Raw genomic sequence first — 26,831 nt, 5'->3', positions numbered from 1 at the left:
AAGGCAAGGAAGAAGCTGGGTGTTGGCTGTTGCTCATGTTAGGAACTACTGTATCTGCTGCCCTTCACCTGCCTTCTTTACTTGGCTGACTCAGTGGTGGTGGTCATGCTCACAGGCCCCAGATAGGAAAGAGCAAGCAGGTGCAGTGACCAGTTCTGTAAGCAGCAGATGTTACCTGGAATTTTAGCATCCATGCCTTCTTTTGAAACTCCTTTGTTTCCATGTTTTCCTTTTACCCAAAACCATTTCTTTCATGTGCAAAAACTAGCCTTTTCAGCAGCTAAACAGAGAGAGCATATTCTGAAAGTCCTTGTCTACACTTGCAGGTTTTAAGATGGATACAAACCCGGCTAGGAGAGAGTGACGTAACCCATAAATTTGCCACTTGTGGAAAGTTATCTGTAATCAATATTTTCTATTGTTCAATTCTCACATGTAATCAGTGTTTTATTGGTTTGGTTAGTTGTTTTGTGACATACGACATATACCAAATGTATGTATCATTTTTTTCTGTGCCCTATAAAAAAACCTGGCCCCTTTAATAAATGCCCTTTGCTTTGCCTGAATTACTTTGTGATTTGTATTTTTGGATAGGTGAAGGGGCTACCTTTGCCAAGGTAAAATTGTTTCTCTCTCAAATTCAGGGATAGGTCTTCAGCTCCACGCTACTTGGGGTGCCTGAGTTTTTAACATGACTTTTACTGGCTAACCATGTTTCAGCTCTATCTGCCATTACAGCCACATCCCTGCTGTGATGCCAAAAGCAGACTGCTGGCAAGTTGGAGAGGATCATACCCAAGTTCCATCAACCAAACTTATTTCTCCATTAATCCAACATGAAAGCATTTTTTTAGCAAATGACTGCAACATTTGTTCACCCCTTACATAGTTTATGTACTCAAGGCAGCCTTCACATCCATTAACATTTTAAAATAACTTAGACTTCCACTGTGCACAGTCCTTTCTAAAGGATATTTCACACTAATTCCTGAAACCTGCTGCTGGTATGTATGAGCAACAACTTATGTTCTGGCCTATATCCTCTTTATAATTTAAAAGGGAAGAGAACAAAACCATCTGTTGTTTTAAATTTCTAACATCTTCTCCTTTTAGATATTGTTGATGCTCCGCAACATGAAGAGCAGCAGCCTTTATTGCTCTTCTAAATTCAGATTCAGTTGTAGCTTTCCCACTTTGAGTCATGTTGCCTGCATATTCTGGGAGTTGTAGTTCCAAGTAATTTGGAGGCAGTAGAATTTGGGTACCAGTAATTACAGAACTACATTAGTTCTGTAGTTCAGAAGTGAGAAAAAGTTGAGCCACTGAAATGGTGAAAATACTATAGTGAACATTTTGTATGCAAGGTGTCTTAAAAGATTATAAATCCAGTGATGGTTGATGATACTTAATGCATTTAGACTTTAATCTGCCTAGACACATTATAGTGAAGATGATTATCAGTTATTTCTTCTCCCATCAAGTCTACTTGTTCCTGCTATTATACCTTATCTTCTACTAGACCAGTATCTTAGCTGTACTGATCCTTCAGAAATTTTTCTGCATTTTAGATGTTCAGTCTTGGTTGTTTAATGTGGACAGGGATTTTTAAATTTGGTCATTAGTAAAGGCCAGTATTTTCCTCCCCAAAATCGTCCTGTTTAAAATTACAGATTTGTTCTAAAGAATATTCAGGTTTATTTACTTAATATTGAATCAGAAGAAAGTTGAACAGTTTTTTGCTTTGAATATTTTGGCAGTGAGGAACAGCAGATAATATTATTCGTTCTTTTTGTAAGAGTAAAGTCAAATTATTTCAAGTAGAGGTATAAGATGTGATGCATGTATGAACACCCTTATATAAAAATGTATATACAAGATTTATGTAACAATATTCAAGATATATTAGCTGTAACATGCAGTTACAATCCATGATCCTAAATTTTAAGAAACACTGTTGTAGTACTTCAGTCATTTTAAGGCCAGAAGCTTTGGCTTACTCTTCTTAATTGAGATTCAGAGACCTTGGAGTTTGCTGAAAATTTAAAACAAACAAAAAACAGTGTTATGTTACTTGTTGAAACCAACATACTATTTTTTTAAAAGTTTAATAAAGAATATTTACTTCTGCACTGAGGATTAAGTATAAGTGCCATTATATACATGTCTGAGACTACATGAAGGATTAAATAAGATACAGGCCCAGAATACAAAGATTTAAACAGTAGCAAAAATTAACTTTCAAAGCAGATGGAAGGAAAAGTAACCTGGAAAACAGGATTTAAAAAAAACTTTTCAAAAATCTATTCACTAAGGCCACCTGTGCTTTTAAGGTATGAGGTACACTACATAAAAGACCTGTGAGGAAAACCATAATATCCAATTGGGTCTGTGTAATAGTACTCCAAGTAAAATGGCTCCAAACTGTTAAGAGTATACAGCTCAAGCCCAGCATTTCATAACTGGGATAGAATTGGTGTTCCACATTTTGATTGCTTGACTTCAACAATAACCTGTCAGCCAAATTCTGCATCTGGACCCTTTCTAAAGCAGTCCCATAGTATATCTAACCTGGATACAGTTAGAAATCATTAGTCATGCCAAAATAGAATTTCTCTAGGGAAAGGACACAATTACCCACTTTTATTAGCTGACATTCTGCAGATGTTTAGTAGAGGAACACTCTATTAAGTCCAAAACCAGGCTCCAATATATTTACTTATTCATGCTGACAGTGAGTGTTCTGTATTTTAGGTTTCAGTCCAAATATTTCTTTAGTCTCTGCTCTATTGAGATAGTTCTGTAATTTGATTTAGGATTTTTAGGATTTACAGCAACAGATCATTTGTTTCCTTATTCTATTACATTAGGGTACTGATAGGTCAAGATACCTAAGCTGCAGAAGCCAACTCAAAGGTATAAGAATGGTCATCCAGCTCTTCAGGGGTTACAGTGAGCTTGAAAATCGAAACTGATCAGGCAATAATTTATCTGCAACAACAGAACTACTACAAATACCATGAATTATTTTGCCCTAGCAGAATACCAGATCCATTGGGAACTCTCCCAAATATGCTCAGCTTGGTATTAACTGGAAACAGCACCATTAAGGAATTAAGTCCTTGCATCCCAGGGTCGCTACATTAGCTCTTCAGTCATGCCAGCTATAGTTAATAGGCTGCAAGGGAGAGGTTTCTACATTTTACCCACCTGGTGTAGGTGACAGGTAAAGGTAAAGGTTTCCCTTGACGTAAAGTCCAGTTGTGTCCGACTCTAGGGGGCGGTGCTCATCTCCGTTTCTAAGCCTTGGAGCCGGCGTTGTCCCTAAGGACCCGTCCGTGGTCATGTGGCCGGCATGACTCACGGAACGCCGTTACCTTCCCGCCGAAGCAGTACCAATTAATCTACTCACATTTGCATGTTTTCGAACTGCTTGGTGTGCAGGAGCTGGGACGAGCAACGGGAGCTCACCCCGCCGCGCGGTTTCGAACCGCCGACCTTCCGATCGGCAGCTCAGCGGTTTAACCCGCAGCGCCACCGCGTCCAGGGTTAATGTATTTGTCCAATATTAGTTCATTAACAGTAGCTGCTTTCACATTACCAAACCTGCATTCATTTATAGCATCTTCAAATCTATAAACAGGACTACTAAATTCTTGTGTCTGTTTGATACTTGTAACCTTTAACTGGGTGAAACAGTGCGTCATAGGCCAACAATTTTTGAACCAAGGTACCTCAAATGGGCTAACTTACAGAATGCATCCAAAATCCAGGTCCCATAACTCCCATGGAATAGAAATTTGGCAAATTTTAAACATTTTATGACATAAACATTATCATAAAACATTTTATCACATAATACAAAATGTCATAAAACATTTCCTGTAGTCAACTCCTGATTTTGACTGCTATACAGTTCAACATGGGCTACTTTCAAGGCAGATACATCTCCGAATGTCTCCCTGAATTTTTAAGAACTTTTCCAGTACATTAGAAGCTCTGCCACTGTTGAGGGCATGGAGGAATCTGGTAAGGATATATCTCTGAAATGATGACCCAGTGGGAGATGGGTTGTCTAGAATGAACTAAAGCCAAGCTACTTTACTACTGAGGACAGACACAGCGCAGTCTGAAAGGGGATATAGCAAAAGATGTCTTGTTACTTTATCCTTGTAGGAGAGCCCTGCCCTTCAACACAGTAATAGCCCCTTCTCTATTACTGTTCTAGTTGCCTCTTATCCCTATGTTCTTATTAATTCCATATTATATGTATATGAAAAGTGCATATTTATTCTATATAGACATTAATATTGATACAGCTAGAGATACAAAATAAAAATAGTGATAATTTATTTTGTTAAGCTATATTTATTTGATAACTATACAGCTATCAAGTTATATCTGTTTTATCAGACAGCATGAAAAACAGGAAATCAGCTTCTTGTACACTCAGTAATTTTTAAAAAGTGACCTTACCTGTCTTCAACAGTTTTGTTAGAGGGGTAGTATACTTTGAATGAAAAGCCACTCCTTGGAAAAGATCCCTGGTATTTAAGAAAAAACAGCATAGGAAACAATTTTGCTTTTCATCCATGCCATTTTCTTGAATATATTTTTTCCTTTTAGGTGTAATTTTAAAATACATCTTAACACCTGAATGTAATGTCAGATACATCATGTAGTAGCCCTTTGTTAGCTAAAATTAACCTGAAGAAGTAGTCATTACAAATATAGATTCTGCTTTTATTTTCTGTCTACCAGAAACAATTTTAACCTATCTTAAAACATTTGAAAGTAAGATGGAAGCTATCACAGAAAGATTATTTTTAATGACAGAAGATGCTACTGTGATTCATAATGCTGCCAACAGTATCTATTATGAGCAAAAAAACCCATGATCGATATTATCTGGATTTATTTGGTAGTTTTGTAGATCTGACAGTCTGACCAGCCTTGTTATTTCTAATATATTTTGCTTGTTAGAAACATGTTTTCATCATAGTTTGAGGACAGGGAAAAGTATAAACAAATAAATCCTTACCGGATTTATACAAAGGCAATCGGTGTTGGTTACAGTGAATGGGTCATATTTGTCAGCAAAAACAATCAGATCTGGCAAAGGGTAGGTTCTCAAGGTGTAGTCATAGGCCCAATAGACAGGGCTGACATTAAGAGGCAATGGAGTCAGATGTCCTTGTGATAAAATAGTCTTTACAAACTGAAAGGTAAAGAACAGAGCTATAAAATTACATATAAAAGTAAACTAATGTTGCAATTCTTTCTATTCAGAATTGTAACTCCCTCAGCTCAGCATGAATTATTTATTTGGAATAATTCAGGCCTACAGGACTGCAAATTGAATGATTGTGTCCTTTTTGTTGGTCATTAAAACGTGTTCATTAACAGACCTGGTTGCTTTATCAGGACGTGGAACCTGATCTAGGATTTGTTTCAATTCCTGCAGTTTTGAAGGAACTTGAAAAACACTATTCTGAGCAGTATCATGGAGGTTCCCTTAAAACTACACCACCTAAAGCAAACTGATCACCATGTAGAGCTGGTGAATAGCTGCAGAATATTTCAATGACCCATCTTTATTGGGAGAATTATTCTCCATTTTAGTTACCTTAATCCATTCATATTTTCCTATCTTTTCCTGTAGTTATTCCACCCAGGTAACCTGACATTTCAGTCTGTCTCTCATTTCTGCAACTGCCATATTTCCTGCACAAAACCTTTGTAAACTTGTTTGATGTTATCTGCCCAAACAGCAACCAAACCAGTAAGAACTTCAAGCAAGTGAAATAAAAGCTTTGCTCCTACACTTCCTTCTATTTCTTAACCAATTATAAATTATAATCTCTCACCCCAAAGTTTAATTCAGCATATTGAATGCTTTTTAGATCTTACGTGGTTAGGAATATCCAAACTACTGTTAGGGAAACGGACACAGTTACGGCACATCTTGTTTACCAAATCTTCCCGAAAGATTACTATTTCCTGCGTACAGTACTGGACTCTGAAAGTAACAAATGCAACTTTTATCTCTTCTGAGGATTCACCAGTTACCAAAGAAAATTTACCATTAAGTCAAATATGCCAGCAGCTCTGCCCCAAATTCTTGTACAGAGTTGTTGCTATTTACCAGAGGTAGGTGGTCGGCATGCACCTACAACCTCACAAACACCTCAAGATTTCATTGCTGAATTTCAGTGGCAAAATGACCAAATTTCAGAAGTTTAGTTTTCCCCCTTTCAAAATTAAAGGTAGGAATGTGAGTGGCCTTCGGCTCCTATTCCTACTTAAACTCCCCAATGTACCCTCAAATAGCAGTTTCAGCACCTTTTTTGGTGGTTTGGGGGGATTTGAAGGGTGGAAATGGAAGTGGAACCTCTAGAAATCAATATTTGGCAACAAAAATGGCTCAAATTCATCCCATCAAGAGATATTTGGGGCTCTTATTAATAGGTCTGGGGATGACTGGGAATCAAAAAAGTTTGCCGCCCAAAGGCCTCCTGCCCTTAGCATCCCTCTAAATGGGACTAAATAATTGGGGCTTGGCCTTTTTGGTGATGTCACATCACCAGATCACCTCCAGTGGTCCTCTGGAAGGTCAAGAGATAAAGTCCCAACTCTGCTGTAGAGTGAAGTTTCAGCTATCATGGGATGTCAGTGTTTTCATAATATCACACACACACACGCAAACAAACAAGAAATAGGAACACACTGGAGATCATCTAGTCCAATCCCCTGCCCAGTATTGTAATCCACTATTATTAAACGCCTGTATTAGGGACACATACCTGCAAGGATTTGTTGTGAAAACCGAAAATGGCACCTGCTGTCTGAATTCCTCAGTAATGTTTTCAGTAAGCGGTGGCCTAAAAAAAGTGTATGTGTATATAGATACATACATACATATATATGAATGAATGAATGAATGAAAAGCATTGCAGATTCTCAAAGAATCATCTTCAGTGGCATACTGTAATCTTGTTATAGATATTAGGTCAAAAAATGTACCTTGGCAAAATGACGCCTGGACCAGGGTCTTCAGAACCAGGAACAAATACAAATCGACTGCTATAAATAATGAATATATAAATAATGAATGAATATATTTGATTTAGTATTACTGGGGAGAATAAAATGAAATATTCACTAAAATGTAGGGTAATGTTATTAAAGGTAATTAGGGTTTCTGGGGCAAGTAATATATGGCTTGAATTAGGCAACTCTCCTGGAAGTTCTCATCTGTAGAACCAGACCCTCCAAAATAAAAGTAGGAAAGAGTTAGACTGAATGCATCCTCCAGTAGCAGCACCAAATCATGACGACACCAAAATGTTGACATGCATGTAGTGATGTCATGAACCCACCCCAAGTATCTAAGTTATGGCACTGGTATGATATCACACACATTTTCATCATTTGCTTCCCATGATGTGCTTCCATGGCCTCCAGGTCTGACAGATGAAGAAAAAGTCACAATTCCTCTGGATTTTGTAGCTTCAATTCCCAGCTAACACAATACTCTGCAGAGGTGTTTGAGCAGAACTCTTAATTTTTAACTAATTTACCAAATATACAAAGCTCAGTCATAGTGCACATATATCTTTACCGCTGGAAATTCTGCATGGGAACATTTTCTGTGTGATTTATGTGAGGCATACCTGTTCTGTAAAGGTTTTTCACCACGCAAATAATGTGGAACATACCTTTCATGGATACTGGGATATTCACATATTATATCTGCTAGGGCTTTCAAGGAACCTAAAGACACAACAATAAAGGTTTTCCTGTGAAAGTACTAGTTATTTTCTTTCCCTCTTGTCAATCCTCCTTTCATGATTAGAAAGCAAACCAGAAAAATAAAATGCCTGATGATGTTCAGAAGGCAAATATGAAGAGCAATACTTTCATACAGAATAAGCATTACTGTCTTGAAAATTCATATTTAACTAACATATAAATACAAAATAATCTATTACTAATACAGTAAATGTATGGATCCCAAGTACCTTTTAGTGACTGAATTTGATTTTTTCCATATGGGGTAGAAGAAAAATTCCCACAGAAGAAAAAACAGGTTGGAGGCATGGCTGAGTAACCTGGATGGAGAAACAAGGACTATTATTCCTATTTGGTTTGCATGAAAGCTGTGTTCTTCTCCATTGAGGACTATATAATATATCACTAAAGACAAATCAAAACTTGCATCGATCTCACATATAAAAAAAATATTTGGGTATTATTCTGCTGCAAATCTATTTTTGCCTGTCATTTTATTCACCCTTGCATCTGAGATCAGTTTGTTCTATAAGCCCTGAACTGAGAAAACAACCAGGGAACTGAGTATAACCTGGGCAAATTAGCACATTAAGGAAGGGGAACAAATTATGTAACTCTTGAGACTGAAATACAAGTTTTTCTTTACTTATGCAAACAGAGTTTATTAAAAGTTTCAGGCTGACTGGCCAAGTTAGATATTAAGAGTCCTGCTGAATCACAAGAATCCATCTAGTCCAGCAACCAGCACCTTTGGAAAATATTAGGGCATATTGACAATAACTCTTCACTGCTTTTGCCTCTAGGCAATTGTTATTTCATAGGGTTCTATTTAACCATCATGTCTAATAGCTGTTGATATGGCCCCTTCCTTTGTGAACTATTTTCTTTGAGAACTAAATAAAACTGCCCAGAGTCCCTCTTTTGGGGGAGATGGGTGGTGACAAAATTTATTTATTTATTATTTTATTTATTTATTTACCAAATTTTGCCACCACCCATCTCCCCCAAAAGGGGGGACTCTGGGCAGTTTACAACCAGGATAAAACATTAAATACCATAAAAAGTATAAATCCAAATATAATATTAAAATAAATACAGTATAAAATCCAGATGACGATGCTAGTTGGAAAATCACTCGCATATGTCTAAGAGGCCATTTAGGGTGCTAACCATTTCCAGGAGTGATTACTCCCCCTTCCATCCCAAGTGAGATGGCAAAACCAGGTTTTTAGTTGTTTACAAAAAGCCACAAGAGAAATTTGATAGATAAAATAAATAAATATAAAACAGCTGACAGTTCACAGTATGGAAAATGAACTATAATCTGGAAGCTTTCGTTCTTTTAATTGTAGAGCTGAGGGTAAATCCATAAGTTGTGGTGCATTCATAAGTGCTATCCAATTATGGAAGAAAGGTCTCCTTCCTTGCAACACCTCAAATGTCAAAGGCAGCCATCCTCACCCACCTCCAGACCTGAAGCCAGAGACAGGAACAAAACATTTTCTATGGCTTCAGAGTTGTAGCGTAAGGCTGAAAAGGTAAGAAAATGGGCAGTCATGGTGATTAAATGTTAATTACCAGATACAGTCAAAATGTATGGCACCTTAGCCATATCCTGAGGCAAGTTCTATAAATGCATTATGTGATGATCTGCTATGCAAGATAAGAATCCTTGCCTGATTCTACTGCCAATAGATGTAATTGGAGGATCAAAGTTCTACACTATAAATTTGAGTAACATCTTTTCTTAAATGGCTTAATTTCCATAAACTGAACAGCTCAGAATACTTTGGCCTTTCCGTGCAGAAATCCAGCACACATGTGGATCAACAGGATTACCTGAAAACATAATGCGAAGTTTTTCTAAAACTTCTGCTTGGTCCAACCAAACATCTGAAAGGAACACGAACATGGCATCCTCATTTTCTTCCTCCGTCTGTTTCAATTTTGCAGAAGATCTTACAGAGGTTGAAGAAGGCCCTCCAAAAAAGTTTATGTTGCCATAATATGCCCTGCAGCATAAACAAGTATTTACAGGCTCTGCTGAAGCTCATACTTCTCCAAAATCATACAATCAGGTTGCTGTTTATTTTATGCAGCAAGTATATTACACATTAAAAATAATCATCAACTCTCACAGTTCACCTGTCATTTAAGGACACTGTACAAAGTTTCTAAAATTTAAGTAATTTTTTTAAATCACCCATATTCCAATTCATGGAACCCACTTTCAGAATACCAAATCAGAAATTATCTTTGCCAAAGTTTGGATCTTATTTCATGTACAAAACTTCATATTTTCACACACTGAAAAAGGCAAGCCAGCATAAAATGGGACTTCAGCATGCAGCTTCTAAACACTGCTCTGACTGTATAATCATGTGGAGGATGAGATGGAAATTTATCAATAAAATAAAATTTCATGAATTTACCTATCATGCTAAACAATAAAAAAACAAACAAGCTTGGTTTTTGCTTAGTGTGATGGATGATCCTAACCATTATGCTTTGTAAACCATTCTTAGTGTTTTGTTTAAACCAAGTTACTATATCTTGTTAATGAACCATGACTCTGTACAATCTATAAAGGTAAAGGTAAAGGTTTCCCTTGACGTAAAGTCCAGTTGTGTCCGACTCTAGGGGGCGGTGCTCATCTCCGTTTCTAAGCCTTAGAGCCGCCGTTGTCCCTAGGGACACTTCCGGGTCATGTGGCCAGCATGACTCACAGAACGCCGTTACCTTCCCGCCGAAGCGGTACCAATTAATCTACTCACATTTGCATGTTTTCGAACTGCTTGGTGTGCAGGAGCTGGGACTAGCAACGGGAGCTCACCCCGCCGCGCGGTTTTGAACCGCCGACCTTCCGATCGACAGCTCAGCGGTTTAACCCGCAGCGCCACCGCGTCCCACAATCTATAAACAAAGCCAAATAAATACTTGACTTAGCCTGAAAGGAGGTACCGGTAGTTCTCGCTTAACAACCACAATTGAGACTGGCATTTCAGTTGCTAAGCAAAGCGGTCATTAAGCGAATCTGACCAGATTTTACAACCTTAAAGCAAATCATTGTGGTCGTTAAGTGAACCACGTGGTCGTTAAGGGAATTGTGCAGCTCCCAATTGATTTTGCTTGCCAGAAGCTGGCTGGGAAGGTTGAAAATGGTGATTGCATGACCACGGGATGCTGTGGTGGTCGTAAATGCAAACCAACTGCCAAGCACCCAAATCGTGATCACATGACTGCGGGGACGCTGCGATGGTCATAAGCGTGAGAACTAGTTGTATGTTGTTTTTCAACACCACTATATGTCCAAACTATCACTAAATGAATGGTTGTTAAGTGAGGACCATCTGTATGAGAAGCCCAACTGCTGCCATTTCCAACTTGAACAAAGGGCAATATACTCTATTTGCATTAATAGGGTATTTTTAAATGTTTCAGTTTAAATTTAAAAAGCAGGAACTTTCCTTTTTACTACAAGCTTATTTTTAGGGGGAGTAATAGGTAGATATACTCATGTGCAATTCTGAGGACATTATAATCTCAGATTTCCCAATTGGCTTCTATGGGCAACTCTCCATTTTGACTCTGGGAAAATTTAAAAATAACTATTCAATACGAACAGATAGTATGGTAATCCAATATGCTTCTTTGAACTGTATACCTTACCTGCCTCTTCTCTCCTTTTCTAGTCCATTTCCCCTCCAACACAGATAGTTTTTTCTTCTTCTCAGTCAGTATTCTGTGCTGCTGAATGATTATGGGACTGTCTTTTTGTGAGATCTCTCCCTCCTTATACTTTGCTTTGTAAGTATTTTTGTAAACCTTGGGGTTTACCCACACAATTATTCCATCTTCATGTGCACAGCTGCTGTCTTTTTCTTACATAAGCACAGACCATCCCTTCTGAGGGTATAGGAAATAAATAAAATACCTAGTCGTAGCAGAAGGCTCCGTAGGAGGAAATCCAAAAGCAGTGACATGAAATACTTCATCTTCGTACCAGCCTGTGGAATAAGCAAGCAAAGCTCGGGTGTATCTTTTCATCATTTCAAAATAGAAAATGATTTCTGTAACCATAGTGTCAATCTAAAATATCTCCCACTCTTTTTTTCTGAGACTCAAATTCAAGCAGAATATTTTGAAAACGGTTGCCCAAAACCAGCTAATCAAATGTTCTTTCAGTTGAGAGCTCTTCAAAAAGACATTGGTTTTGCTTCTAAGATTTCACAGCAGAAATACAGTAGTTAATAGGTAGGAACATTCACACAACACACTTATCCATCAAATGATTAAGTGGTTAATATGCCCTCCTAAAGCCTTGTGAGCTGGCAAAACAATTATTACCTATAAACTATTCCCTCTAATTTGCAGAATTATTTTCATAACTGAATGCACAACAATATTATTTCCACCTTGCTACAATCCACAGTGTATTGGCAGTTAAGTTAGTCTAGAGCAGCAGTTCTCAAACATTTTGGTCTCAGGACCCTTTTACATTCTTAAAAATGATTGAGGGCCCCAAAGAGCTTTGGTTTATGTGGGCGATATCTATCAATATTTAGTGTATTAAAAATTAAAACGGATATATTTATTCATTTGACTTAACATGTGTGAACCCAACCAATCAGTACCTTGTAGCTGGTACAGTAGAATATAAATCTGGTCTCAGGGACCCCCAGACCACACTTTGAGAACCAATGGTCTAGAGTTAAATTAACCGATCCTAGAAGTAAGAACTTTCTGTGTTTGGAAAAATCACAACCATTTTGCAAATCACAGAAAATAGTTTGTGAGCAGTATCCATGTATAATTAAGCATAGTGAGTGACCCTGGTCAGTGAGGAAAATGACTATCAACCATCAGAAAACAAACGGAGACCAGTACAACTGGTCTGCTTTCAGTCAGGCATCTCCGACCAGAATTTTTTTTTTTTTTTTTTTTTTACAAAATTAACATTAGAGCATCAAGTATTATGGCATTTTTTTTCAAAAATTATTCAGGCAGAATATATAACTATTATTAAAAGACAAAAAAAATGGCTCACAGAACCTTTATATTCTTGGACATGTTAACGTTGCTATCATATTGGATATGCCATTTTCCTCACAAAGGAAATGTAATACAGTATAGTAAGAGTGCTTTTGAACCAGTTACATGGAACTCCATTGAGCAGAAAAATAGCTATTTCCAGCCTTGTCTGTTCAAGCCTCTTTTCTAGTAAAAAATAGTAAATTTAAAGTATGAACAAGCACTTCAAATATAGAAGTAGCACAGAACCTTCTTCCTGTCAGATTTATATTCTACCAGCTACAAGGTACTGACTGGTGGGGTTCACACATGTTAAGCTATGGGTTGCTTAACCATAGTTAACTAAATAAGCCATGATTCATTGGGATCACACATTCCACTGAGACATAAACTTTGGTTTACAACCCAAAATGGCTAGAATTACTAAGCCAAACCATATAATTCACATTATGGCTTAATGCAGTACCTGAAGTCTATCATTATGGGTCTATCTTATATGTGATTTACATGTGACAGGAATAGGAATAATCGTTACATCAGTTGAATTGGGTTATAGATCAGAGTCCCAGAAATGTGCTAGATCACAAATTAGACCTTACTGAAGTAATTAAACAAGCAAAAAATGATTGTACACAAACAACCCGCCTTGTTTTTTGTTAAAATAGAATATGATTATGTATATAACCCATTACGGAACTCTTACCTTCTGTTAAAACAAAACATGACTCTGTATATAAGCCACTGTGGAACTGGTATTAGTAGTTAAGGGTGAAATTTACTAGGCAGCAGTAAAACAAATTTAAAATAACCATTTGTAACAAGGTTAATTATGCAGTAGCACAGCATTTCATAGGCAAAACTTAAGATTTCACAAGAATAAGTTGCTATCTATCCCAATGTAATACTAAAAACAGATCCCTTATTATCACTATGAATCAGAATTATCATTTAAAATCTAAATAGATGAAAATCTTAAGCTGCCACACTGCGAAATGTAGTTTGAAAATTAAGAAGATAAAGCTCATGTCTGTACTGTATACAGAGGTAAAGGATATTGCTTTACTAAGGTCCAGTAGCACAACCCCAGTAGGATCTTCCAAGAAAAACTTTCCCTTAAAAGGATTGAAAAAATCCATTAAAATTCAGTTTTAATATTTGCTCACTAGGTAAGACTATATTCCTACCTTTTCCCAACATCTATTTAACTGAATGTTTGGCAATAATGCTCTTCTCTCTCCTGGTCAAAACTGAACACGAATCCTATCTGTTACCTTCAGAACAGAGTACAGCAGCCCATCTATACCATAGAGCTTACCTCCTTAAGCTGGGTTATCATGCCAAGAACAATCACTTCCCCCATTTTGGCAGAGCTGCCCAAGAGAGTTTCTACAGTTTTGAGCTGGAATTAAGAGACACCAAATTAATAAGAACATAAGAGGTGGCTCACATGTGACCTTTAAGACACATTTTTGTGGCCCTTGGATCCCCCCTCAGCCATGATTCCCAAAAACTGAAGGTAAAACTTCTCATTTTTAGGTGAGATACAACTAAAATAGGCCTCCCTAAACTCTCCAAAAACAGCTCCAACCACTTGTGAATTGGCCCCATTCCTATGCAGTTCTCAGCTCCTCCCCAATGATGTGTGGCCACAGCCATCAAAAGGTTGCCCATCCATAGTCCATGTGTACTGGAATCAAGAAAAAGTTGTGATACCATATTTCAAATATAAATTACAATTCCCAGACATAACTGCTTTTCCTCATGAATGGTGCACTCTAAACTTTTAAAACTATCCTTCCTTTCAAAAAATAATTGCACTAAGCTTAGCTGCTGTTTGAAACACACTATTCTAAAGCCTTCAGTAGGACTTGTCAGGCACAAAACAACATCACCCAAAATGCAAAAGCAGCTTTCTCCAGTCTAATGCCTTCCAGATGTGTTAAATTCAGACACCAGTAATTCCCACATTGGCCTAAATTTATGGAAGTATCACCCAAGACATCTGGCAGAGAAGATTACTCTAGGAAAGATTAGACGTAGTCCTCGCTTAATGACCACAATTGGGACCAGGATTTCAGTTGCTAAGCAAAGTGGTCATTAAGTGAATCCGACCTGATTCTACAACCTTTTTTGCAGCAATTGTCAAGAGAATCACCATGGGTGTTAAGCAAACCATGTGGTCATTAAGCAACTAACACGGTCCCCGATTGATTTTGCTTGCCAGAAGCCGGCCAGGAAGGTCAAAAATGGTGACCACAGGATGCCGCAACAGTCATAAATGCAAACTGGTAGCCAAGCACCCAAATTGTGATCATTTGACCGCAGGGATGCCATGACAGTTGTAAGTGAGGACTGGCCACAAGTCGTTTTTTTCAACAGCATCATAAGTCCAAACCATCACTAAATGAATGGTGTTAAGAGAGGACTACCTGTACTCTGAAGATTGAGGTCAATCCAGTTGTATGTGTCATTAGCATGTCAATTTTACCTGGAATTTATTTCTGCTTTCATCTGTGTGTGTGCCAATAGCAGATGGTGTGAACAATTCATGCCTGTGGGTTCTCTGCACAATAATAAATGTGAGTCAATTAAAAAGAAAAGCAACATGCAGTTATGATTAAGTGATTTTTTTTTTATGCAGGACTACTCTCAAATTCTTATTCAGCAATAAGAATTGTCTTTCATGGCTTTTAGGCTTCATCTGACATAAGGGGCAGCAGAGAAAGACAGTCGAATAAGCCCTGTTGTGAATATCCCCACCCCTGTGGGAAGAGACCCGAATGACTGCAGGATAGTATGGCTACTCTCTAGAAATCAGTAACAGTACAGCCTATGAATCCAGAAACTGATCTATATTCATAAGAAACAGATCTAAGGCTTAGTTCCTAGCAAGGATGTTTAGGACTGTAATAATTATTTATTAATACCAAAATAAAAGTTTCCCTTGAGCCAAGCTTGATTCTTAGTGACTCATTCTCTCAAAATGAACAGTTTCATAATATTATTATTTTTTCAAAAACACTTTTGTGCTATGATTAAGCACTAAGTGGCCTTAAAACTTCTTTCCACTTTTCTTACCTGCTGCAAAATGATGTAACGTTCACGAAACAGTTCTGCTTTATCTCTGGCAGAGCCAAATAAGCTAGGTGCAGGGTGGTTGGTCATTGAAAGGCTGAAATAAATTTAGACTTGGGTAAAAAAAATGTAGTTTTAAAAGGAAATAAAACATATTAAAACTGTTCCTTATAAAATAAAGAAATAGGAAATTAATTTTACGTGAAATTACATGAAAGTAGCTGAAATCCAAACTGTTCAATGATTATATAATAAGAACTTACGGTAGAAACTTCTTTCGTTCAGAACTGTAAATATATCGTGGAATATCAAAAGCTCCAATAATGTTGAAAATATGTTCTCTGTGGGGGAAAAAATGCACATCTTTTGAAAAATTCTATAACATAATCTGTTTTTCCATTTATAAATAAATAATTTTACATTTTGTTTTAACTAGATACTGTTTCAACCACTTTTTAAAATTATTATATAGCTCTCTTGTAAATTAAAGAGTAATTTATTTGGTCCTTTTGCCACCCCAGGAAACAACCCCAAACACAGTCTTGGTGCCTTATTAAAAAATAGTTAAAACAATATGTAGTTTAGTACAAATTCTTGTTTATATTGTAGTTTAAAGAAGTAGAGTCCCTGAGCAAAAAGACTCATTAGTAATAGAGAAAAGGCACATCTGCATTCACGCCGTTATACAGATTCTTCTAAAACAGTTTTCTTTTAAAATATACTCCCTGGTATAAGCCATAATGCTTCTACAATGGCATTTTAATATTAGAAAAAGATTTTAAAACTCTTCAGGAGATCTACTCACCAGAGAAAGACTGAATGTTAATGAGTTTTAAATCCAAAATATCAACAAGGGGAGACAGACACAGCAATTAACAATGTGATTGCAGACAAGCTCCCAGTGATGTGTTGATTTGTTTTAAGATAAAGGATGCTAACATACATTGTTTCATCTAAGGATCTGCTGCACTCCAAGACTGCTGCTTCCACCATGGGCCTTTCAACCATGTTGCATGACACTGAAAAGAATAATCCAAAATATTGAACTGGTAGTCTGTGCAATCAGAGACAGAAGAAATAATTTTAAAGCACATTAAATCTCTTCAAAAGAAATGATAGAATTAAAAATGTTTAGAAGGCATGGCTTCAACGCTCAAAACAGAGTTGTACACAGGGACAATCTTGCTAATTGCATATTCAAACTCCCAAGTATTCTTATAACACTTGGGCTATTTGTGCAATCTTTTCTATATGAAGTGGCAAACCTGATAATGAGCAGCTTTGGGAAACTTTTCATTACAAGCCCAAATGGTTTTGATGGTTCAGAGCACGTTTTACTTTGTTAATTTGTCAGTTGTACCATGCCAATGATTTTGGCTTCTTCATCTTTCAAGAATAGAGCAAGGAACAGAAAAGTATACTCCATAATCACTATTATAGCAATACAGCAAGGATTGGGAAAATATTCTATGTACTATTATTTCTATGCAAGGCTTCTGCAAAACCTCCATACGGGCTGGACAACCTAAGCTTCTAATGAGTTTACAGAAAGACCCAAAGAAGCAACAGGCACTTAATAACTGGGTTTCTGCAATGAATTGAAAAGTTAGCAAGCCACATTTTTGCCTAGAATGTTGAGCAAATCCAGCCTGGGTAGTTAATATACACCGTGGATTCAATATCTTTTACATACCCAGAAAACAGCATGGAGAAAAAAGACATGGGTCAACACTGTGTGGCCACCAGACACTACGTAATCACAGGTTAAAAAAAACTGTTCTTGTGGAGTCCTTGGTGCTGAGTTTGTTTCCTTGCAGACATTTCATTACCCAACTAGGTAACATCATCAATGTGAGTGAGTGTGGGATCATGTTCAGTGCTGACATTAGAATACAGGTAGTGGAGTCCTTGGTGCTCTCTGAGCCTTGTTGTTTTCTTGCAGACGTTTCATTGCCAGACTAGGCAACATCTTCAGTGCGAAGAGGGAGTGGGCCTTGCTCTCAGTTTATATACCGTGGCTTGCCCTGCTTCTGTTGGTGGGGGTGTTGTTCTCTCATTGGGAGTTCTTTGATTGGGCTGTTGTTTGCTGCTTGGTTGATTGCCTGAGTTAACAGATCCTTGATTAGGGTGTATTGTGCTGTTTGATGGTTCATCTGGTGTTAATGCTAGTGTTGGTTTTTGCATATCTGGGTGTTGATTGCTGGCAAGGGAGTGTATTGGTCTTTTGGCTTTTCTACTGTCTCTTTTGAATGGTATGTAAATGTTGTTTACCTCTATGTGTCTGTTGATGGCTGCTTTGTCTGAGTGCCAGGCTTCCAAGATTTCTCTGATGTTTTTGGATTTGGCTTGGTTTAGGGTGCTCACCATTTCCCAGTTGAAACTATGGTTCAGTCTGTCCATGTGTTGTGAGTGACTGAGAATTATCACGTATATTATCCTGAACACCACAGCTGTAAATGGTGCTACCAATAGTTAAGAGAAACTGATTTTATTCAAACAATTTAAGAAGACCAAAAGTTTACTTACAAGACTGTTTTTCAACAGCATCAATTATATTTTCTATCATGTCTTCTAGTTCTATTTCATTAGCTGCTTGAAGAGCTTCTGTGAGATAGTTTGTAGCCTCCCTGATGATTAGTAATAAACATTCAGATTAATTCCCAAAAAACCTCTGATATATACTTATAAGAAGCCAGAATATTAATATAAACCTTTTCCAACCCAATCATCTATTTTTTTCTAGCCACCCAGATAATTTTGGTATCTTTCCTGGATAGTCACAGCTTAATATTCTCTACAGTAAATATGGATAATATGTTTTAGTGGTTAGATCAACTCACTGATGGAATGCTAATCATGTCTTTCAAATTGCACAAAGCTTTGGTAGTGACTATTGTTTAGAGCAGCCTTTCTCAATCTTTTGACCCTGGAGGAACCCTTGAAATATTTTTCAGGCCTCAGGAACCTCTGCACATTCAAGCGCAAGGATAGGCCACAAGTTACAAAATTATATTTGTTTCATGTGTAGGCCTGTATACTGTATATGCATTAACAGTGTTCTTAAACTAAAAATAAAGAATGAAACTTACCTCTTTAATGTGAAGTTGCCTGAATTTGAACTAATTTTTTAAAGAAATTGTGATCTCCCAGGGAACCCCTAGTGATCTCTTGCAGAACCCTACGGTTCCATGGAACCCTGGTTGAGAAACCCTGGTTTAGAGGGCAGCTATTGACCTCAAGAAGTTGTTTCAACTTCTCAAAGATAGATGTGGGAGCACTTAGCTTAGGACTGCCTTATGTTTCACTCAACTTTCCATTAGTATGCTAAAGAATAGTTATTTGTCAAGCTGCAAATATGAGCTGCTGAGCTTGCCAATCAGAAGGTCGGCGGTTCAAATCCGCGTGACGGGTTGAGCTCCCGTTGCTAGTCCCAGCTCCTGCCAACCTAGCAGTTCGAAAACATGCAAATGTGAGTAGATTAATAGGTACTGCTTCGGCGGGCAGGTAACAGTGTTCCGTCTAGTCATGCCGGCCACATGACCACGGAAGTGTCTACAGACAAACACCGGCTCTTCGGCTTTGAAACGGAGATGAGCACCGCCCCCTAGAGTCGGACATGACTTAATGTCAAGGGAAACCTTTACCTTTACCTTATCATCACTGCCTAGGTAAGAGCTATCTAATGCTTCCTGATTTCAGATCCTTGTGGTTTACAAAGAAATATATTCCATACAATGCTCTGCACCTAGATAAATCTTTGTGTCCAACATGGTTTAGTTCTATGTTGCAGACATTTTCTTCATGTATGGATGGATAACCAAGGAAGACTAAAGGTACTTGTAGAATGCAGTATCTCAAATCTTAATGGCAGTTCTCATTATCATGTATCATTAGCTTTTATGCAGAAAGTACAACTTCTTTAAGGGAGATATCATTTATCTTGAAGAGCAGAGTATCCTAATCACAGGCATTTATGATATGAAACATTTAGTTTTGTTGCAATATTATCTAAAGTGTAGGTCTATATTCAGTTTACTGTCTGAGCCCTGTCTTGACGTTTTATGTAATTGAAGAACTGGAAAGCAGTTATTATATTCAAAAATCTACTATCAGTAGCAGCATATTTGTTTTGTTTTCCTCAACTTGTGTGCTGTACCCTTTCTCAATTATAACTCCCATCACAACTCCAGCCAACATACTCAGTTACTGACTTTACTGCCAATGATAATAGGAGCTGTAGTACACACAGCTGTTGTATTTGCACAACATGCTGAACACTATCTGCCATCATAATTTAACATATGGTGTTTGGCAAAATGTGGTTAAAGTTCAGTGTGTCATGTGAGCCTGGAAAACTGGACTTGGTGAACCAGTTAAATTAACCCTGGGTAAGTATGTTATGGGCATATAACCATAAACAGTACCAGGGCAAACAAGTTAAGACATATTTGGAAAATAAAATGTTGAAATACTAAGCACCTTTATTACAAAACTCCTATGGCTGTATTTACAAAACAAGTTTACCAATTTTGTACTGAACTATGATTTACTCAGTGGATCCAATTTTCTGAGTTCACACAACCAATGTACTAACCCTCTGTGGTGGGCTCAGTCCATTATGTTACACTATATTGTATTTAACTGGCTCAGTATCTCATGCATCTCAAAAAAGTTTTAAGTGACTTTTTTGACTAAACAAAACACCTCCTTTTTGAGGTGTTCAAAAAGGAATTAGTATACTCAGTGACATTTTAAGGGATGCAACTGGATACATTACTTAGAATAAGCCAATTAAGTGCAAAGAAACCTACCCTGCCTCTAAGTCAGTGCTTCTCAAACTTGACAACTTTAAGATGTGTGGACTGGCTGGAGAATTCTGGGAGTAGAAGTCCACACATTTTTAAATTGTTAAGTTTGAGAAACACTGCTCTAAGTACTTATGTGTAACATGATTGCTGCATTCCTTTATTTGAAAATAATTCCTTCTGAACATATTTCCATTCCATCTGGTGTGTTGCAATTGCCATATTTTACCTTCTTTTATGATTTTATTGAAATTTTTTTGACGGTTGTGAGCTACCCAGAGTCATTGAGAGTTGGGCAGCATGCAAGTTTAATTATTCCATTTCTGAGAAGATATGGCTTGCAGTAGTACGCGCTGACCCGTAAACCAAGATTAACCAACCAGTGGTTAAATCAAAAGAAGCAAACCAAATGATGCTTTATCAGATTACCTGGTTCAGACAACACATTAATCACGCGGTTTGATTTTGGTTTAGCCATCGTGATTCGTTAAACATGGTTTATAGTTTCCTCACGCAGCAACAGCCATACAGAGGGTTAACCCATATTCAGATTAAAGAATTTTGGGTATACTGTAATGTGTTTTCATCTCCACCCCCCTATCCACCACACTGAACGATCTGCCCGCTTTATAAGCCTGACAGCTGCTTCGGCTGGGGTCTTTCGCTTTCTGCTACTCACGCGCGGAGGACTAAGCCGTGCATTTGGAAAGCTGCAGTCACTTTACTTCTCAGCTTCTCCGCAGCCATCTTGAGCGGTTCGCGCCACAACGCGACTCCTCCCACCTGGAACGCTCCCGCCAAGCCAGCAATCAAAGCAGCTCTTCCTCCCTCGCTTCTCGTGCGGTGCTGAGCAGGTCTACGGCGCCTGGTAGAGCCAGCCCTGTTACCATTTACGGATCTTAGCCCGTAGTGCTATTTTCCCCCCAGTCTGATGAATTACAACCAGCGTATTGGCTGGCGATGGTGTCTGGAGAGCACTTAGTTGTGGGATGGTACCCCAGGATTGGCTTTCAGGGCTGGGGGGCAATGCAGAATCCGGCCCCCAATGCCTGAATTAAGATAGGATTGCTGTGATGGACCCAAGTTTTTCTTCAGTTGCTAAAGCCCCATTTCTTCAAATAAGAGAAGCTTCACCAAGAGGCATTTTGACAGATAAAACTTGGGCACTAATATCTAACAGTGGTGTGAACGTGTCCTGGCAATCTTGTTTTTCTGCTAATGTCCTGATGCCATTGCCTTTATCTCATCTCTGTAACAGACTTTCTTAGATCATCCCTAGCGGTTCTGATCTAAAAGATCAGGTAGCATTTTTCCTTTAAGCAGACAATAAGCTGGAGCAATCTTACCATGAGGACAATCTGATGTGTTTGGTATCACAGTCAGGTAACCCTCAGAGGCAGAATTAGCCTGACATCTATTGGCCATAGTAGGTCACTGCCCTCCAGGGCCATGCCAAGTAGCAGGAGAAACTGAAACTTTGAAGTCAGCGTTTTCCCCTGCATATCCCAAGTCTAAGCCCATTCTCTTCAGCAAAGGATCGTTACCTTGCCGTGGTGCTGGAGCTTGGTCACCTCAATGATGCCATGAGCTAAACCGTGAAGGGCCACCCAAGACAGAGAGGTCAGACTAAATGTGATCCCTGGGGAAGGTAATGGCAACCCACCCCAGTATTCTTGCCGTGAAAACTAAATGGATCAGTACAACCAGAGATATGTCGGTATGCCATTGGAAGATGAGACCCCCAAGTCGGAAGATGGTCAAAATGCTACTGGGGAGGAACAGAGGATGAGTTCAACTAGCCCCAGACGTGATGACGCAGCTAGCTCAAAGCCGAAAGGACGGCTAGCGGCCAACGGTGCTGGTGGTGAACGGCGAATCCGATGTTCCAAGGATCAACACACCATTGGAACCTGGAATGTAATATCTATGAGCCAGGGCAAATTGGATGTGGTTATTGGTGAGATGTCAAGATTAAAGATAGACATTGTGGGCGTCAGTGAACTGAAATGGACTGGAATGGGCCACTTCACATCAAATGACCACCAGATCTACTACTGTGGACAAGAGGATCACAGAAGAAATGGAGTAGCCTTCATAATTAATAGTAAAGTGGCTAAAGGAGTGCTTGGATACAATCCAAAAAACGATAGAATGATCTCAATTTGAGTTCAGGGCAAGCCATCTAACATCATAGCGATCCAAATATACGCCCCAACCACAGATGCTGAAGAAGCTGAAGTAGAGCAGTTCTTTGAGGATCTGCAGCACCTACTGGACAACACGCCTAAAAGAGATGTTCTTTTCATCACAGGAGACTGGAATGCTAAGGTGGGCAGTCAAATGACACCTGGAATTACAGGTAAGCATGGCCTGGGAGAATGAAATGAAGCAGGACATAAACTGATAGAATTTTGCCAAGACAACTCACTCTGCATAACAAACACTCTCTTCCAACAACCTAAGAGATGGCTTTATACATGGACTTCACCATATGGACAACACCAAAATCAGATTGACTACATCCTTTGCAGCCAAAGGTGGCAGACATCTCTGCAGTCGGTAAAAACAAGACCTGTAGCTGACTGTAGTTCAGATCACGAACTTCTTCTTGCACAATTTAGGATCAGACTCAAGAGATTAGGGAAGACCCCCAGATCAGCTAGATATGAGCTCACTAATATTCCTAAGGAATATGCAGTGGAGGTGAAGAATAGATTTAAGGGACTGGACTTAGTAGATAGGGTCCCGGAAGAACTCTGGACAGAAGTTCGCAACATCGTTCAGGGGGCAGCAACAAAATACATCCCAAAGAAAGAGAAAACCAAGAAGGCAAAGTGGCTGTCTGCTGAGACACTAGAAGTAGCCCAAGAAAGAAGGAAAACGAAAGGCAACAGTGATAGGGGGAGATATGCCCAATTAAATGCAAAATTCTAGAGGTTAGCCAGAAGAGATAAGGAATTATTTTTAAACAAGCAATGCGCAGAAGTGGAAGAAGACAATAGAATAGGAAGGACAAGAGACCTCTTCCAGAAAATTAGAAACATCGGAGGTAAATTCCAGGCCAAAATGGGTATGATCAAAAACAAAGATGGCAAGGACCTAACACAAGAAGAAGAGATCAAGAAAAGGTGGCAAGAATATACAGAAGACCTGTATAGGAAGGATAACAATATCGGGGATAGCTTTGACGGTGTGGTCAGTGAGCTAGAGCCAGACATCCTGAAGAGTGAGGTTGAGTGGGCCTTAAGAAGCATTGCTAATAACAAGGCAGCAGGAGACGATGGTATCCCAGCTGAACTGTTCAAAATCTTGCAAGATGATGCTGTCAAGGTAATGCATGCTATATGCCAGCAAATTTGGAAAACACAGGAATGGCCATCAGATTGGAAAAAATCAATTTATATCCCCATACCAAAAAAGGAAAAAATTAAGAATGTTCAAACTATCGAACAGTGGCACTCATTTCACATGCCAGTAAGGTAATGCTCAAGATCCTGCAAGGTAGACTTCAGCAATTCATGGAGCAAGAATTGCCAGATGCACAAGCTGGGTTTAGAAAAGGCAGAGGAACTAGGGACCAAATTGCCAATATCCGCTGGATAATGGAAAAAGCCAGGGAGTTTCAGAAAAACATCTATTTCTGTTTTATTGACTATTCTGAAGCCTTTGACTGTGTGGACCATAACAAATTGTGGCAAGTTCTTAGTAGTATAGGGATACCAAGTCATCTTGTATGCCTCCTGAAGAATCTGTATAATGACCAAGTAGCAACAGTAAGAACAGACCACGGAACAACAGACTTGTTTAAGATTGGGAAAGGAGTACGGCAGGGCTGTATACTCTCACCCTACCTATTCAACTTGTACGCAGAACACATCATGCGACATGCTGGGCTTGAGGAATCCAAGGCTGGGGTTCAAATCGCTGGAAGAAACATTAACAATTTCAGATATGCAGATGATACCACTTTGATGGCTGAAAGTGAAGAGGAACTGAGGAGCCTTATGATCAAGGTGAAAGAAGAAAGTGCAAAAGCTGACTTGCAGCTAAACCTCAGAAAAACCAAGATTATGGCAACCAGCTTGATTGATAACTGGCAAATAGAGGGAGAAAATGTAGAAGCAGTGAAAGGCTTTCTATTCCTAGGTGCGAAGATTACTGCAGATGCTGACTGCAGTCAGGAAATCAGAAGACGCTTAATCCTTGGGAGAAGAGCAATGACAGATCTCAATAAAATAGTTAAGAGCAGAGACATCACACTGACAACAAAGGCCCGCATAGTTAAAGCAATGGTGTTCCCTGTAGTAACATATGGCTGCGAGAGCTGGACCATAAGGAAGGCTGAGCGAAGGAAAATAGATGCTTTTGAACTGTGGTGTTGGGGGAAAATTCTGAGAGTGCCTTGGACTGCAAGATGATCAAGCCAGTCCATCCTCCAGGAAATAAAGCCAGACTGCTCACTTGAGGGAATGATATTAAAGGCAAAACTGAAATACTTTGGCCACATAATGAGAAGACAGGACACCCTGGAGAAGATGCTGATGCTAGCGAGAGTGGAAGGCAAAAGGAAGAGGGGCCGACCAAGGGCAAAATGGATGGATGATATTCTAGAGGTGATGGACTCATCCCTGGGGGAGCTGGGGGTGTTGACGACCAACAGGAAGCTCTGGCGTGGGCTGGTCCATGAAGTCACGAAGAATCGGAAGCGACTGAACGAATAAACAACAAGAAAGCCCATTCTCCCTCTTTGAAGGAAGGGGTTTAACCTGATTTACAGGTCACACTCATTGGGAGGGGCACGCACAAGACAAAGGGAGATTTCTCCCTACCTTAATTAAATAAGGTTGCCCCTCTTTCAGAAAAGTGTTATACTCATTTTTAAATTAGCCTGACAACAGCTGACAGGCAGTAGCTGCTGGGGGACTACTTTTAAATACAGGATTGCTTCTGCTTCACCCTGCAGCTCACCCAGTACCTGTCAGCTGTTTTTTAGGCTTCACCAACAGGTGCTGGGGGGAGGGGCAGCTGAGCAGAGATCTTCAGCTTGGAAGAAGAGGCAGGTGAAGCAAGAGCTACTGATCACAGTATGTTCCAAGCTCTCTGATCTCATGGATCATCCCCATCAGGCCTGGCAATCAGGTGCTGTGAACTTTTGCAAAACCTGGAGAAAGTTTTGGCAAATAACTAAACCCACTAGTCTAGCCATCCATCAAAACTTGCAAATCAGAGATTGCTGGATTTTTCCCTACCAGGTGGTGATATCTTGTGTAACAAGCCTTATGAATAAGGGCACCACCAGTTGGGAGTGCATGCCCACATCAGGATAGAGGGATCAGCAATGGGGACAGCAAACTTTATGCCAGTATAGTTAAGTAAAGGTAAAGGTTTCCCTTGACATTAAGTTCAGTGTGTCTGACTCTAGGGGGCGGTGCTCATCTCTGCTTCAAAGCCGAAGAGCCGGCGTTTGTCCGTAGACACTTCCGTGGTCATGTGGCCGGCATGACTAGACGGAACACCGTTACCTGCCCACTGAAGCGGTACCTATTAATCTACTCACATTTGCATGTTTTCGAACTGCTAGGTTGGCAGGAGCTGGGACAAGCAACGGGAGCTCACCCCGTCACACAGATTCAAACCGCTGACCTTCCGATCGGCAAGCTCAGCAGCTCAGCGGTTTAACCCGCAGCGCCACCGCATCCCTCACAAATATGGTCAGCCTAACTATATGCCAGTATAGTTAGGCTGACCATATTTCCTTGAGACAAAAACGGGACATTGGGATGGCAAAACAGGACAGGGTTAAACAGAGGCGGCAGCAGGCTGGAGAAGTGCAGGAGAGTTGAAGGCAGCGGCAAGCTGGGATGGAAGGACAGGAACAGAGGAGTCTAGTGAATGGTTATCCCCAACAACCTGTTCCTCTCTGGCATGCCCTTTTATTTTATTTTCTTCCCACCGTTTTAGTTTCTGCCAGAGGTGTTCACACACCTTTTAGGACTGAACACCACAATTTTAATAAATGTACACCTTGCATTTACCAGCCATCTGAAGCTTATTTACCAGCCATCTGAAGCTTGCACCAAGTCAGATAATGGAAGTGCCTTTCACAATATGCTAAGCTCGGCTAGGATTAAC

The 26,831-nt window shown here is 39.2% G+C and overlaps 2 protein-coding genes across 3 annotated transcripts in view; both read right to left on the bottom strand.

Moving 5' to 3' along the window:
- The window catches only part of NEMF (nuclear export mediator factor), a 165,844-nt gene that overhangs the window by 56,719 nt on the left and 82,294 nt on the right, over positions 1–26,831 (bottom strand). The window lies entirely within an intron of this gene.
- Positions 1,672–21,492, bottom strand: POLE2 (DNA polymerase epsilon 2, accessory subunit). 2 transcript variants are annotated; one of them, XM_063290571.1, is made up of 19 exons: positions 21,379–21,492; positions 18,421–18,521; positions 16,838–16,913; positions 16,158–16,235; positions 15,898–15,991; positions 15,308–15,382; positions 14,135–14,218; positions 13,875–13,931; positions 13,523–13,571; positions 11,723–11,795; positions 9,628–9,800; positions 8,019–8,108; positions 7,716–7,770; positions 7,021–7,080; positions 6,801–6,878; positions 5,908–6,016; positions 5,039–5,215; positions 4,474–4,541; positions 1,672–2,032 (listed from the first exon to the last, which is right to left on the bottom strand). In XM_063290571.1, exons 1-19 carry the CDS (start codon positions 21,444–21,446, stop codon positions 2,014–2,016), a joined length of 1,584 nt encoding a protein of 527 aa, XP_063146641.1. In that variant the 5' UTR covers positions 21,447–21,492; the 3' UTR covers positions 1,672–2,013. The 2 variants fall into 2 exon arrangements, with proteins under 2 accessions (XP_063146641.1, XP_063146642.1); XM_063290572.1 differs by lacking the exon at positions 21,379–21,492 and adding an exon at positions 20,832–20,897 and having other exon boundaries at positions 18,421–18,517.

Source organism: Candoia aspera, chromosome 1, assembly GCF_035149785.1.
Source record: "Candoia aspera isolate rCanAsp1 chromosome 1, rCanAsp1.hap2, whole genome shotgun sequence".
NCBI classification, from domain to species: Eukaryota; Metazoa; Chordata; class Lepidosauria; order Squamata; family Boidae; genus Candoia; species Candoia aspera.
This window is presented reverse-complemented; position numbering and strand designations above follow the sequence as displayed.

Coding starts and splice junctions, on each gene's coding strand:
- POLE2 (XM_063290571.1), bottom strand. CDS start 21,446: ATGGCTGCGGAGAAGCTGAGAAGTAAAGTGACTGCAGCTTTCCAAATG. Junction 15,383..15,897: donor GTTACATCATTTTGCAGCAG/GTAAGAAAAGTG, acceptor ATTATTGTGCAG/AGAACCCACAGGCATGAATT. Junction 9,801..11,722: donor GAGCCTTCTGCTACGACTAG/GTATTTTATTTA, acceptor TTTATGCTGCAG/GGCATATTATGGCAACATAA.